Here is a 15024-nt window from a genome sequence, read left to right as displayed (position 1 = left end):
TTATTCCCCTGTAAGTATCCTGGTAGTGGTTGAGTGATGTGATAGAGAAGGGTCTTTCCGGGATTCAGAGTCAAGACATTGCTGGTGGACATGGGCGGAAAATTGGTAGACAGTGAGGCTCGGTTTTGTTATATTGATCAGGGACGGGAAGGGGGGCCGGGCCGGGTCAAGAAGGGAGGGGAGGGGGCACATAATATATCCTCTCTTAAAATCTAAGGCTGGTATTGTAAGTTGAAGGAAAGAGGATTAAGCCAGATGGGAAGATTTTATGTTTTGGGAACAAGTGTTGGAGTGTAGGTAAAGCTTTTCCAACACAGTACTGGCTTAATTAAACACAAAAAAGATGGGAGGAGGTTTTAGAAGAAGATCTATCACAGTGTTCTAAGCAATTTCAATTTGGATGTTCTAGCAGTAAGTATGTTCATATGTCAACCATCACTTCTGTCTTATGCTTATGTATAAATATTCTTCATCGAACATGTTTTAATTAATTGAGGTGGTTGATGTAACGTGATATGTCTATTTCATCTGTATTTTTTTTTTTTTAAAGATAGATAATCAAATATTAAGTCGAACGTTTGATCAATCTAATAATAAAAAGTAATGTTATCGCAAATTGTTGAGATTTGCAAACTCGACGTTGCAAAGCAAAGAGTAAGGGAAAAATAAAAAAACATGATGGAATGGAGAAGAGTTTCTTTGATGCAGAATAATATTAGCTTATGGGAAAGAAGAAAAGTCCTAGGTTCAACTGTTCAAGTCAAATCACAGGCTAAACGACACATGCAAAGGAGTTAAATTATTGATCAAACAAATAAACAGAAAAACAACTTGTGGAGAAACAAGGACCCACATTGGGACCCTGATTTACTTCCTAGTTCGGTATTTTCTCTAGTCTAACCTATCATCTTTCCAAACGGTTGTACGAGTTTGAGTAAAATTCACTCTAAAAGCAAATTCAAAGAAGAAGGAAATCTAACTATAATAGTTATCATAATAGCCCACCTAATTTAACGATGTGAAACAAATTCACTTTCTAACAAAATTTAAAGGGTTTATTTGACTCCTAAAAAAAAAAAAAAAAAAAGATTTTAAATTTGAGTTTGAATTACACAAACTGATTATATGAGATATGAGATAAAGGCCTTTTGGACTCATGTGGTGAAGTGTTATTTAAGTCCATTTTGGGCCCAAATAAAGCCTCATGGCCTATATCCCATTTATCTTAAATGAGTTTGGTCTTAGGAAAGATATTGAGATGAGTCAATCCTAGAGTTTAAACTTCAACTCAATGTGCCCATTCTTAGCCTTTTAAAATTCATCAACTAAACTTTATACTATCAAGAAAGAAGTCTTTTAAATCTATTTCTCAAAATACGTAATAGTTATAAGAAAATTCTTTAAAGTAAATATCAAACACTTATGATAGTTACAGAATCAAACCTTATGATTGGTTGATTTTACGTATAATTAGTACGTGAAAGACTTTCTCTTATTTGGTTGTTTCAACACTTTTTAAGGCATGAAACGAAGGCCACAAGTGACATTGAAGCATTCGTCGAGCGAGGAATGTTATCCGAGTAATTCATGATATTGATCTACCTTTGCCTCTGTGCACAAACTCGAACATGTTAATTTGGAAATGTAGCCCTAGAAAAGGTTTGAAATGTTCTTCTCCAATCATTCAACACCCATTTTGCTTTCTAATTAAGGTTCAAACATGCAAACAAAAGCACATGATCTCAAACTGTTTGAATCTTATCCTGTAAACTATATGTCGACTACTCAACTAAGCTTATAAACAAACAGTGATGCTGGTTTAGCCTCCCTTGGCCGGTTTTTTTTGGTGCTCCTGGTCCTAGAGTGTGGTTAGGGTGTGTAAAGGTGTAAATCCTGGCTCCTTTGCCTTTTTGTTTGGCATCGTCCCTCTCTTGTTTAGGGTAGAGGTGGACATTTGGGATTGGGTCCAAAAACCCAACCCAAAAACCTGGCCTGTCCTAGGACTGGTCCTTGAGAGGACCGGTCTTAGGAGGTCTAGTCCCAAAATGGGACCAAGCCTAAGGAGGAAGGCTCGGCCTGGGCCCAAATTTTTTTACATACTTTTGTTTTAGTCCTTTGTCTAATTACATAAAACCCTCTATAAATTTTAAAGTAAACATAAATTATAGGGGTTAAAAGGAAGTTTTACAAAATTTATTAAAAAAAATTTTCCAAGCTCTACAAAATTTATAAATTTTACCCCTGAAACATACTAAAAATCCCCTATAAAATTTTGTTTCGCCCCTTAAAAAATAAAAAAGATGACTAAGAAAGCAAGACTTGCCCACCTACCAGTTCCAACTACTGATGAGAAGATAGGATTTGTGAGATATTTTTCTTAGATATTTTCAGCATACAAACTTTCCGTACAAAATGAAGCTAGAAATTTCAAAGCAATTAAGGAGTAGCAAAAATATCTTATCCATTCCAACTGTTCTGATATAAACTCTGGCTCTCTAGATCTCAAAGTCTCAACTCAACAAAAGAAGAGAAATTGAAGTGTAGAATATAGAGAAATGGAGTGTGATAAGAGGCCAAACAGGAGTGACATTCACTTACCAANTAATTATTAAGCTTATGGGAAGAGAAGAAAAGTCCTAGGTTCAACTGTTCAAGTCAAATCACAGGCTAAACGACACATGTAAAGGGGTTAAATTATTGATCAAACAAAATAAACAGAAAAAACAACTTGTGGAGATAACGAGGACCCACATTGGGACCCTGATTTACTTCCTAGTCCGGTAGTTTCTAATATCATGGGTTTAGAGTTTTACACCTAAAAGACTAACCTATTAGGTGGAAGGATTTTTCCATTTATAAGCCAAAGACCTTCCCAATACGCTTCTAATATAGGATTTATTACATTCTCTCCCACTCAATCCTATGACGCCCTCGTCATAGATGGGGCTCCCTACTTATTCATCTACCTCACTCTCGTATGGACCCACAATCACACATGAATACCCCTGCATGGGCACTTGGCGGGCCATCGAAAGACTGATTGGGTCTATTCTGATACCACTTGTCACGGGCTGGGAATTTCACATCCAAAAAGCTAATCTATTAGGTAGAGAGACTCCCCTTATTTATAAACCCAAGATCTCCTCAATAAGCTTCCAATATGGGATTTGTTACACTAAGGACGAAATCAAATTTTCTATAGTCTAACCTATCACCTTTCCAAACGAGGGTACAAGTTTGAGTAAAATTCACCCCAAAAGTAAACTCAAAGAAGAAGAAAGTCTAACTATATATAGTTATCATAATAGCCCACCTAATTTAGCGATGTGAAACAAATTCGCTTTCTAACAAAATTTAAAGGGTTTATTTGACTCTCCCAAAAAAAAAAAAAAAAAGATTTAGTTTGAGTTTGAATTATACAAACTCATTATATGAGATATGGGATGGAGGCCTTTTGGACTCATGTGGTGAAATGTTCTTTAAGTCCATTTTGGGCCCAAATAAAGCCTCATGGCCCATATCCCATTTATCTTAAATGAGTTTGGTCTTAGGAAAGAGATTGGGATGAGTTGATTCTAAAGTTTTAACTTAAACTCAATGTGCCCATTCTTAGCCTTTTAAAATTCATCAACTAAACTTTATGGCTGCGTTTGGTGTAATATTTTTATCCCTATTCTGGATCCTATTTTTCAAATAGCGTTTGGTACAATATTCTCAAAATATTACCCTATTTTTTTTAATTACATTTTAACCCCATAAAGTTATTAATTTCACTAAATACCCCCTAAAAAAAAAGTTTAAAAATTAACAAAAACACCCCCATCAACCCAACTTGTCAGATTCCGGCCACCACCGTCGGTGATAGCCGGAATCTGTACAACGGCCAAACTTCCGACCAGAAATGGCCGGAAGTTCACCGCTGTGGCCTTTTCCGGCCAGATCCACCACGGATCTGGCCGGAAAAGGCCAGATCTGGCCGTCAGCGACGGCCAAAGAAATGGCCGTCGTTGGGCATTTTCCCGACGGCGACGGCAACCCAACCAAAACCAAAACAAACGGTAGATCTGGCCTTTCGGTCAGATCCACCATGGATCTAGCCGGAAAAGGCCATAACGACGGTTACGGCACAGATCCGACAAGTCTGTGCGTAACGAAATTTTCCGGCCAGATTCCGGCGGTGGTGGCCGGAATGACACTGCAGATGGGTGGGGGTGTTTTTGTCATTTACATGTTAGGGTCTTATGAAATAGTAAACCAAGGGCTTTTTTATAAATTTTAAAAATTACCTCGTAATACTCCCATACACAATAACCCAATCTATCCCTAAATCCTATCCAAAATACTAAACCAAACACACCCTATACTATCAAGAAAGAAGTCTTTTAAATCTATTTCTCAAAATACTAATAGTTATAAGAAATTTTTAAAGTAAATCAAACACTTATGATAGTTACAGAATCAACCTTATGATTGGTTGATTTTACGTATAATAGTACGTGAAAGATTCTCTTATTTGGTTGTTTCAACACTTTTTAAGGCAGAAACGAAGGCCACAAGTGACATTGAAGCATTCGTCGAGCGAGGGATGTTATCCGAGTAATTCATGATATTGATCTACCTTTGCCTCTGTGCACAAACTCGAACATGTTAATTTGGAAATTGCCCTAGAAAAGGTTGAAATGTTCTTCTCCAACATTCAAACCCATTTTGCTTTCTAATTAAGGTTCAAACATGCAAACAAAAGCACATGATCTCAAACTGTTTGAATCTATCCTGTAAACTATATGTCGACTACTCAACTAAGCTTTAAACAAACAGTGATGCTGGTTTAGCCTCCCTGGCCCTTTTTTTGGTGCTCTGGTCCTAGAGTGTGGTTAGGGTGTGTAAAGGTGTAAAATCCTGGCTCCTTTGCCTTTTTGTTTGGCATCGTCCCTCTCTTGTTTAGGGTAGAGGTGGACATTTGGGATGGGTCAAAAAACCCAAACCAAAAAAACCTGGCCTGTCCTAGGATGGTCCTTGAGAGGACCGGTCTTAGGAGGTCTGTCCCAAAATGGGACCAAAGCTAAGGAGGAAGGCTCGGCCTGGCCCAAATTTTTTTACATACTTTTGTTTTGTCCTTTGTCTAATTACATAAAACCCTCTATAAATTTTAAAGTAAACATAATTATAGGGGTTAAAAGGAAGTTTACAAAATTTATTAAAAAAATTTTCCAAGCTCTACAAAATTTATAATTTTACCCCTGAAACATACTAAAAATCCCTATAAAATTTTGTTTCGCCCTTAAAAATAAAAAAGATGACTAAGAAAGCAAGACTTGCCCACCTACCAGTTCCAACTACTGATGAGAAGATAGGATTTGTGAGATATTTTTCTTAGATATTTTCAGCATACAAACTTTCCGTACAACATGAAGCTAGAAATTTCGAAGCAATCAAGCAGTAGCAAAAATATCTTATCCATTCCAACTGTCCTGATATAAACTCTGGCTTTTTAGATCTCAAAGTCTCAACTCAACAAAAGAAGAGAAATTGAAGTGTAGAATATAGAGAAATGGAGTGTGATAAGAGGCCAAACAGGAGTGACATTCACTTACCAAGGGAAGAAGCAGCAAGAATTGAAGATGAGACAAAGGAGTACTTTGATCAATTAGCACCTCAGCGCCATACTAAGCCTCAGAGGAGTGAGTATTCTTCTCAGTATGTGGATGCCCTTGCTGAAAATCATAACAACAGCAACACAGAATATGATGAGTTTCAGCGTCTCCAAAGTCATCCTGAGGTTGGTTTCTTGCTTCTTTCTAACTAAATCTAGATCAATAACATACATACTCATACCCATAGATATTAAATATTAATCAAAAAGTAAAAATCAACATACTCATAGATATTAATCAAACAATAAAGTAATAAGGTATGCGTTTGCCGGGAGTCGAACCCGGGTCTATTGCTTGGAAGGCAATTATCCTAACCGTTGGACTACAAACGCTTCATGTGGCCTAACAGTTAACATTTACTTTTTCTGCAATTTTATCCCAGAAACTAGTATACAATGGAAGCCAAGTGCCTGAGGAATTCACTGAGACAGAGTACTACAAGGATCTGAACTGCATTGACAAGCAACACCACACGGTAAAGACTTAAAAACTCTCTCTAAGTTGCTAGCAAGATAGTCAAAATAGTGCAAGTCAATAAGACTTACCTTCAGGATTACCAAACAACTTTTGTTTGTCTTTGCAGACAGGAACAGGATTCATCAAAATGGAAAATGCATCTGGAAAATGCTTCAGCCTAGGCCTCAACTCTACCAATGACTGTCATGACTCATGCAAGGGGAACCCAGCTACTAATGACTGGATTCCTTCGGCTGATAATATGGTACACCACTATCAGCATTTGACATAAACTTTTTCTGGCAGTATTTTACATTTGGTAAAGTAATTTCTTTGTTTCAGGTAACTTTTTCTTCGGACAAGCCAAAGAGGAGTGACAACTGAAATGGCCAATACTGTCTTCAAATAAGAGCTAGATGTTCTTGCATGGTTCCTTAGCTTTCTATTATGATTGTCTTGGTTCCAAGTGTGGCAAATAATTTTATTCTGGGGATTGTATTAGTTTCGAGTGTGTATGTGTAGTCTGCTTTTGTTATTAGAATGATGGTTCTAGCTTCTGTGATGATTTTATATATATTGTTAAATAAGAATAATCAAACTCAGTTGAGAGAGATAGTGTATGAACTGGTGATAAGCAATCATATAGAAGATATCTTAAGTGATAACTAGTATTTTGAGACCCACTCACTCAGTTCTTTTGAGGTAAACTTGTGCAAAAGCAGCATACTTGCAGCTAGTCTTCACATCAATCGTTGTAACTGCTCTTCTTCCCTTGCCAAAGTATGTTGCTAAACCATTCTCGATCTTTGACATAGATAAGAACCACAATTGAACATAGCAAGCCCTTGTTCCAAACCGATTGGAGTCCATTACACTGATTTCTTTCATGAAAGAACACTACGTGAAATTAAGAGATATAAGATATGCATCTCCAAAAAATAAATTGAAGAAAGCTATTTTCTGCCCTTAGTGAAGAAAAAGTAACTGCAATTGATAATATTACTATCTTATATTACAAACACAATAGTAATTACAGATCTAATGACATATTCTACTTAAACCCTGTCACAGCAATAGAAATTCGAATATTACCTTACACTAAATGGAAAGGAAGTTATGGTTTAAGAACTGGCCCTTGTTTGTTTGTTTTCAACTTTCAAGCGTATCACTGTTCACTGGCAATGAATACTAAAAGTATTATATACCTGAAATAGAAAGGGTGAATATGTGAGATCGAAGAGGCTGATATTTAATGTAAATTTACCTCCTATATTGTCAGTCACTATAATTTCTTAAATAGCAGGAAATTACAAGTAAAGCTGAAATGACAAGAAATAAACTTTATGATTAGTTTTTATTTAATAAAATATTCTTTAAATTGAAGATTGATTTATCCATTCAACTCATGTAGCTGTAGGTGCATTTACGAAGAAGTGATCTAGGCCTCTGCTATGCTAAAAAGACAGGATACTTGATCGCAAGATTACAAACCTGATAAAGAATTGACCACTTGATCCTTCTCAAAGTTCCAAACATTGGCATGCATAGAACAGTCAACTATACTTTGTATGAACGGCCCCAATAGCACTCCATCTGCATTTAATAATATAAGAATAAAGAAAATGATGAATGCAAAGATGTATATATTTGCTATTAATATTTACATACTAATATGAAACAAGAAATAGAAGAAATATTTTCTTTCAATCTAAACTATAAAGCACTTAAATTTCCATATTAGCTAGCAGCAAAACAGAAAGAACAGCTAGAGAAGCTTAACCAACAAAATATTTTCTTTTTCCTTCCTCTGGGAAATGCAGACACTGAAAACACGAAATACTAATCTATATGGATTATCATCTCAAACATGTGAGGGATCACAATTAGCTAAATACCTTAGAAAATTGCAGTCTGGTATCACTGGTCTGAAACATGGTGCACTTACATTTAAAACTCCGACTCTGAAAATAAGGAATTCCACTAGCTGTTTGATTACGATGTTTCTACCTTTGCTTTCTGGACATGACTTCTAATTAAGCACGCTAAGTAAACTCTAAAGTTGCCCGTGCTCATCAAACCACAGTTTAAGATATTGGTGCACCATGTTAACGTTCACTAGTGCATAGCACGTTGTATGTTACTTAGGAACGAAACAGGGCTAATCCTTCGGATAAATGGGACCAGGTATTCTCTTTATTAATAGTCATTTGCTGTTTCTTCCAGCCTAATAATCAGACCTCATAGTTCTGCACCGAAGGGATAATTAATAAATATATCGTATTACTCACTTTAACTCTGGGATCAGAATTTAATACTTTTCATTTATGAATCAACCAGAAAAGAGAAGAAACAAATAGCTAAGACATTCAAATTTCTTGAGCACAGGACAAATAATACCTTTTAGAAAATAAGCACAACGGAACTTTCACCCTGGATTTTAGAAATAACTTCTATGTCCATATGTGGATTTTCAACACCGAGCTCATCAAATATTGAGCTATCACTACTATTCTCAAAGCTCTTTTGCATCCCTAGAGGCATATCCGAAACTATAATTCATAAACTATTTCTTGACACGTAACTTTTTTAGAAACTACATTAATAGTCACGGACTCACGGTGTTTGAAAAAGTTATATTTGAGTAAATTTTTAAAAATTAATTAGCAAATAAATTTTCCAAGATCTACCTATCACTACTATTCTCAAAGCTCTTTTGCATCCCAGAGGCATATCCAAAACTATAATTCATAAACTATTTCTTGACACATAACTTTTTTAGAAACTACATTAACAGTCACGGTGTTTGACAAAGTTNACGCAGCACTCAAGATCTCCTCCTTCTCCTCCACTAACAAAGCCACGACAGCCTCAAATCTGCGTCTAAATTCAGCAACTGTACTAGTTTGTTTCATGGCCATGAGAGTCTCGTAAGGGTTGCTTTCTTGAGACCCACTGAACCTCTGAATTAAAGCGAGCTTGAATGATGGCCACGAGTTAACTGGTGCTCTGACCTCCATCCACTGATACCAGTTAATAGCTTCCCCTTCCATACATACTGCTGCAGCTGTGAGTTTCCCTTCATCTGGAATTCCATTTAAACTAAAGTACCTCTCAATTCTGAAAATCCACCCATACGGATCTTCACCCACAAAAATGGGTAACTCAAGCTTACGTCCTCCTACTTCACTCTGATTCTGTCCTGAATTTCCCGATCCACTGGCTCCATTATGGTTCTCCCCATCCTGATTTCTCACGTTCCTGGATGTTGATGGTTCACCTCGCCCAGCTTCTTCTTCATCTTTTCGTCTCATCCAGCTTTGAATCTCAACCATGCACTCACGAATCGTTCCCATGTCAACCCCCAATTTCGTCACTTCTCTTTCCACATTTTCTATTCTAGATTCCATTCTCGTTGCTACCATTACCCACACGCATGCTCTGATACCAAATTGTTGCGAACCTACTCTGTTTTGTTTACTCAATCATCCACAATTTCCCAACATCAAAATACTCAACCATTGATTGTAAATAATCTAACATTCAGAATCTCAAATATGTATTTCCTGGTAAAATCTGAGTTACATTCATGTATGGATGCACCCCAATACCAGAATTTAATTAACAAACAACAAGGAAATAAATGGAACTAATACGCTGGACTTCGAGGGCCAGCTACCTCCCCTTTTTCTCAATTCTTCTCTGATGCCTTTTCAACCTCTGCTGCTCCCTTTTATTCACCTCCTTCCCTAATGGAATTTCAGTTTCAGCCACTTATCTGTTGCCAACTGTTGATTCCACCTTTTTGCTTCTCTCACACTTTAGTTGTTCCCTTTATCACAATTGATTCCCTGGTGCCTCTTCCCACGCTTCTTATTATAAACCCTCACTTCACGTGTTGTATCACCTTCTTGCTATCATTTGAAATTTCATACTGGACAACATCACATCTAGGAAAATCATAGTGCTCTTCTTTTCAAAAAGATACCAAATTACTAGCTGGCTCATGCCTATTTTATTGTAATTATTTCAATTGAAAAATAGATGGAATAAATTAATTGCTTTTATTCAGGTGGTACGTGACCCTCGTTTTGAATCACTGTGTGGTAACCTCGATGTTGATGGGTAAGCCTTCCTCTCTCTTTCTCTCTCTCTATCTCTATATGTGTGTGTGTTTTTGGGGGGGGGGGGGGAAGCCTTTGTCTCTGTGTCTGTGTGTGTGTGAATCTCACCATATTAGTTGTTACTGTTGTATCAGTTCTATACTTGGGTTGATTTGAGCTAGAAGAATGCAAATATAAATTCAAACTTGATAAAGAAAAATATATTCTCCATTATTGCTTTTGATATTTCATACTTGTCCCTAGAATAGTCTTGTATCCATTCTTTATTTCCTTGTGTGATATTTTGTTTGAGGCTTGCACTAATTTAGCGATATGTGGGTTATCAGTTCCAAAGTTTGATCTTTTGGCTTCTTTAGTTCTTTTAGAGCATCACATTATTCAATGGGACACAAACTTACAATTCTGAGTCTGAATGTACCAATATTTGTCCATAAGCCATTTCAAAGTCGTCATTCTGGATTTATTCTAGACTCTTACTGTTTTTTTTTTTTTTTTTTTTTTTAAGTAAAGTGGTAGATATATATAATAGAAAATGATGGAGAGAAAAATAAAATTGGAGACAGCCTCCAGATTTTAAGAAGTGGGCCAATTGCTTTAAGTTTTGTGTTTTATGTTATCTTGGGCTAGTGTGACAATTGTTGACCTTGCAAGGTTTTTTCTTGAGGGTTTGCATTATGGCTTTGGAGAGCTGAGAATGGATGTTAGTGTACTCACTTTTATCCCCTGCAATCAGATAAACGCTGATCTTGGCAAGATGAATAAAATTTGATTTTTTGAGGGGCTCTCAAAAGGTATTTGAAATCTGGGATCATTTACTATAAATTTAGAGTACCGGGAGTCAAATGCTGATTTTAGATGTGCTTTTTGAGTCAGAATTCTATTTGTTGAAGATAAAAAAATAGTTGTGGATCTAATCTCCTACTTTTTATAATTGAAATCTGAAACAGACACCAACCAGAGTGTTTCCTTAGTTTCAAGGCTGCCGAACTTTCTTGGAATTTATTTATTTTTTTCCCCAAGTATTTATTATTGCTTTGATCTTCTTTGACCAGTTTGATTTTGGACTGTAAATAAGATTTACATTCGTTTTTGGGGATTGAAAACAACTAGAAGTTGGATAGTGATCCTATTCCAGTTAGCTTTATGAAATTTTAATTGAATCCATTAAGTTTTATTGACTTATGATTTCATTTTGGAGATGCTAAGTTCCTGCAATGGACCTCATCTGATATTCTCTAATATTTGGAAATGGCTCTCTGGCTTATATTGTTCAGAGCATTTCATAGTTGAGAAAGTTTGTAAATTTCATAATTAAGAGGGTTGTAATACTTTTAAATTGTGTCTGTTGCAAAACTGGTACTTGTTTTATATCTTTTTGTCATGGTTTAGATGATTCCTTATCTGTCTAAGATAGAATTTTTGTTATGTAAATGATACATGTGCTTGGATCTTGTAGGTTTAGGAAGAGATATGATTTCCTTTTTGAAAATAATCTTCCTGCTGAAAAAGAGGTAATCTTCTTAAATCATGACCATGGAGATTTTTTTTAATGTCGTTTCCTCTTCTTTTAACCTTCTCCACAACTTATTTTCTGAGTATAATAGGAACTGAAGAAGCAATTGAAGAAAACAAATGACCTGGATGTTGTTGAGGAATTGAAGAAGCACATATCCTGGATTGTAAGTCTTTTCTTTATTAGAAAGAAATTTTCATTTTGAACAGTGTCAATATATGATCATGTTAATATATTCTCTTAAACCTTAATGTACCACACCAGACATAGTGAGGCATCTTATGTATGAAGTTTCTTCTTCTTTTTCCACGTTTTATCAGGACAAACAATTAAAATTTGAAACAGCAAAGAGTACTGATGCTGCCGTACTGTCTGAGCACAAGAAGAAAGAGAGAGAAGCTGCAAAACATGGGAAACGACCCTTCTATCTTAAGAAATGTAATGTTGTCAACCTCTCCCACTTCCTCTTCCTCTTTCTACTTCTCATTTGATAGTATCTTTTGTGCTTCTGCCAAGTACTTAGCTGATGTCTTGAAATATAATTAGTGTGCTTCTTATAATTTCCATAACAATAATAATATACTTACAAAGAAATCTTACAAAGATTTCCATACAAAGTGAGGTGGCAAAAAATGAATAGAAGAGTGAAACAAAAAATCAAACTCATTATATTTATTCTTCCATTCATTTGTTGCTACATCACTTTGTATGGAGATTTTTGTAAAATTTCTTCGTAAGTGTAGCATTATTCCATCCATAAGATGAGATATTTGCATCGGGTCTCCTGGAATTGGAGTTGTGGACCTTTTTAGCAAGCCTTTACCATGATTGAGTTGATTTTAGAGCTGCTTCTTTAGCTATTCGTTGTGTCTGTGGTTCATAACTATTAAAAAGATTGTTGAGGTTTTGTGATTACTGTTACCTTAATAAGAGGATGTGCAAATTATAGTGGTCTGCACTAATCAGTATTATTATTATTATTATTATTTTCTCATTTTTACGTGATACTGTTGAGGTAAACTACACAAGTCATGCTTTAAAGTTCTGTATTTTTTGCGGCTGTGTTTATAGATTCTGTTCACATGGTTCCTAAACAAATAAACATGAACTTGGCTAAAGTTATAAGTTATTAGAAAGCTTACCTTGTTTTCTCTTTTCAGCTGAAATCCGGAAGCAAAGACTTGTCGAGAAATATAACAAACTCAAGGTACACATTTGGCTTTTCTTATGATTTTCTCAGGTGTGGTAATTATTCCAGTGATAACTTGTTTTAGCTTAATAATAAATTATTTGATATGATCAGGCATCTGGCAAGCTTGAATCCTTCATTGAGAAGAAAAGAAGGAAAAATGCTTCCAAAGATCACAAATATATGCCGTATCGTCGACCCAACACCAACACCGAGCAATAGAAGTAATAATTTTATAAGTTTTTTGGTTGGTCAAGATTGTCTATACCTTAAATTCCATCCAATAAATGTTGGTATCATCTAGCTATCTTTGAAGGGTATGGGCAGCGTAAGTAAAGAACAGGGTTCAACAGTTTTGTAATTGTAGTTTAGAATTGGGTAACACTTGTTTGAGTTCAAAGTTTTGTATTTATATGATATTAACTTGATTCATAATCATAGATGGATATGGTTGGTTCTAGACTTTGGCATTTGAGACTGGTCCCAAAAACCCGGCCCAAAGGACTAGTCCTAGGACCGGTCCTTGTAGGGCTTGGTCCTAGGAGGGTCTGGTCCCAAATCGGACTAAGCCTATGGGAGGAGGGATTGGTCCCTTGATTGGGCCCTCCTCCAAGGCCCGTGCCCAAACCCCTTCGCTTAATTTTAAAAAAGTCTTTTGTAAAATATTCAAAAACCCTTGAAAATTTTAAAATTGATAAAAATATTAAAGGTTAAATTAATATTTTACAAAATAATAATAATAATAATAGATCACATGAACACTCCCCCAATCTTGAACTATAAATAATCCCTCACACTTTCAATTTTTTTCACATCAATTCTAAATCTCTCATTTTCTCAATCTTTTTACTCCAATTCAATTATTATTCATATTTTCTTCAATTCTATTTATATTTATATTTATAATTTATAATTTATTCATATTATTCAATTTTTTTCTATTTTTCAATATCATCTTTTATCCATATTATTATTTAATTTTTTTATTTTAATTATCTATTATTTTATCATAAATTCATAATGGAATGATCAAATGAGTTCTACATTCTATCAATCGAAGAAATGGAAGGGTTTGATCCATTTTCACATTTTCCAGAGACAACGGTTGCAATTCAACGACAACAGCCACATTTAGTCAGGACGGGGTGTAACTAAACACAAGTAAACTGCGATTCCATGGCCTAACCCTCCTGACCGTTAAAGGGGGTCGTGTCCGATATATGGTGACACTTCAAATCAAAACGAGCAAAGGCAAATAGGGAGGGGGAAGAATCGTGTAGGGTATGTAATTCCTATGGAACTATTATCGGTGCTGAGAAGGAGACTTCGACGATGCGATGACATTTGGAGAAAAAACACTTTTAGATAATGCAATTGTCCGGTTCATCTTCAACCAGACCAAGTAAGCAAATTCAAACTCAACATAATTTTAATCTACAACTCTGTCAACATGACAATACAATGTACTCTAAACACAAGAGGAAATAGTAAAATACATAGTTGCTACGGACTCTCCTATTTCTTTATCTGAAAATCTTTTTTTTATTCACTTGATTAAAACTGCATTTTGTTTAGTAGATACCTCTGTTAGTAGAAGTATAAATAGAAGAGATAAACTAAAACTTTATAACCAAATAAATATTTAACTTAAAAATGAATTTAAATTTTAGGAATATATCGATTGCACTTACTTCAAACATATGGGCTTATAGATCAAAACGGATTTTTTAACAATCACAATACATTACTTAGATCATGGTTGGGGTTTACAACAAAAATTGATGGGTTTTAGACCATTATATATTGCACATAATGTTGACACTATTTAGTTTACAATACTTGAAATTTTGCAAGAATATGTATTAACTGATAGAGTTGTAGTGCTAACTAGATAATGTAGTTGCTAACACCGCGAATATCTCTTTATTTGAAAAGAGATTAGATCAGCATGGTGAAGGCAGATTTTTTCACTAGAGATGTGGTTGCCACATCATCGATTTGATTGTTAAATCAAGTTTAGAAACTATGGCTCCGTTTGGTTCACAATTTTATGTTTTTGGGAAAAGTTTTTTGAAAAAAGTTAAAAAAAAA

The 15024-nt window shown here is 35.3% G+C and overlaps 2 protein-coding genes and 1 non-coding gene across 4 annotated transcripts; 2 read left to right on the top strand and 1 right to left on the bottom strand.

Moving 5' to 3' along the window:
* The first annotated feature begins 2478 nt into the window (after positions 1 to 2478).
* On the top strand, positions 2479 to 6721 carry LOC116124590. 2 transcript variants are annotated; one of them, XM_031410322.1, is made up of 5 exons: positions 2479 to 2588; positions 5585 to 5779; positions 6037 to 6129; positions 6238 to 6375; positions 6453 to 6721. In XM_031410322.1, the coding sequence occupies exons 1-5, from the start codon at positions 2556 to 2558 to the stop codon at positions 6492 to 6494; spliced, it is 501 nt and encodes a 166-aa protein (XP_031266182.1). In that variant the 5' UTR covers positions 2479 to 2555; the 3' UTR covers positions 6495 to 6721. The 2 variants fall into 2 exon arrangements, with proteins under 2 accessions (XP_031266182.1, XP_031266181.1); XM_031410321.1 differs by lacking the exon at positions 2479 to 2588 and having other exon boundaries at positions 5376 to 5779.
* TRNAG-UCC lies at positions 5915 to 5986 on the bottom strand. The gene has a single exon. It is a non-coding gene; the product is annotated as a tRNA-Gly (tRNA).
* A 2943-nt stretch (positions 6722 to 9664) lies between the features above and the next one.
* Positions 9665 to 13373, top strand: LOC116124549 (ribosomal RNA processing protein 36 homolog). The gene is made up of 7 exons (XM_031410270.1): positions 9665 to 9676; positions 10180 to 10232; positions 11688 to 11742; positions 11836 to 11910; positions 12065 to 12182; positions 12905 to 12951; positions 13048 to 13373. Exons 1-7 carry the CDS (start codon positions 9665 to 9667, stop codon positions 13153 to 13155), a joined length of 468 nt encoding a protein of 155 aa, XP_031266130.1. The 3' UTR covers positions 13156 to 13373.
* Positions 13374 to 15024: the final 1651 nt, after the last annotated feature.

Source organism: Pistacia vera, unplaced genomic scaffold, assembly GCF_008641045.1.
Source record: "Pistacia vera cultivar Batoury unplaced genomic scaffold, PisVer_v2 Contig153, whole genome shotgun sequence".
Classification (NCBI taxonomy): domain Eukaryota; kingdom Viridiplantae; phylum Streptophyta; class Magnoliopsida; order Sapindales; family Anacardiaceae; genus Pistacia; species Pistacia vera.
Note: the sequence above shows the minus strand (reverse complement) of the source record. Positions and strands in the feature narration are given on the sequence as shown.

What these genes read in the sequence shown, in the direction of transcription:
- LOC116124590 (XM_031410322.1), top strand. Translation starts at nt 2,556, where the DNA reads ATGGAGTGTGATAAGAGGCCAAACAGGAGTGAC. An exon ending in AGAGGCCAAACAGGAGTGAC is followed by an intron (nt 2,589 to 5,584) that starts ATTCACTTACCA and finishes AACAGGAGTGAC; the next exon opens with ATTCACTTACCAAGGGAAGA. An exon ending in GTCTCCAAAGTCATCCTGAG is followed by an intron (nt 5,780 to 6,036) that starts GTTGGTTTCTTG and finishes ATTTTATCCCAG; the next exon opens with AAACTAGTATACAATGGAAG.
- LOC116124549 (XM_031410270.1), top strand. An exon ending in ATCTTCCTGCTGAAAAAGAG is followed by an intron (nt 11,743 to 11,835) that starts GTAATCTTCTTA and finishes TGAGTATAATAG; the next exon opens with GAACTGAAGAAGCAATTGAA. An exon ending in AGAAGCACATATCCTGGATT is followed by an intron (nt 11,911 to 12,064) that starts GTAAGTCTTTTC and finishes ACGTTTTATCAG; the next exon opens with GACAAACAATTAAAATTTGA.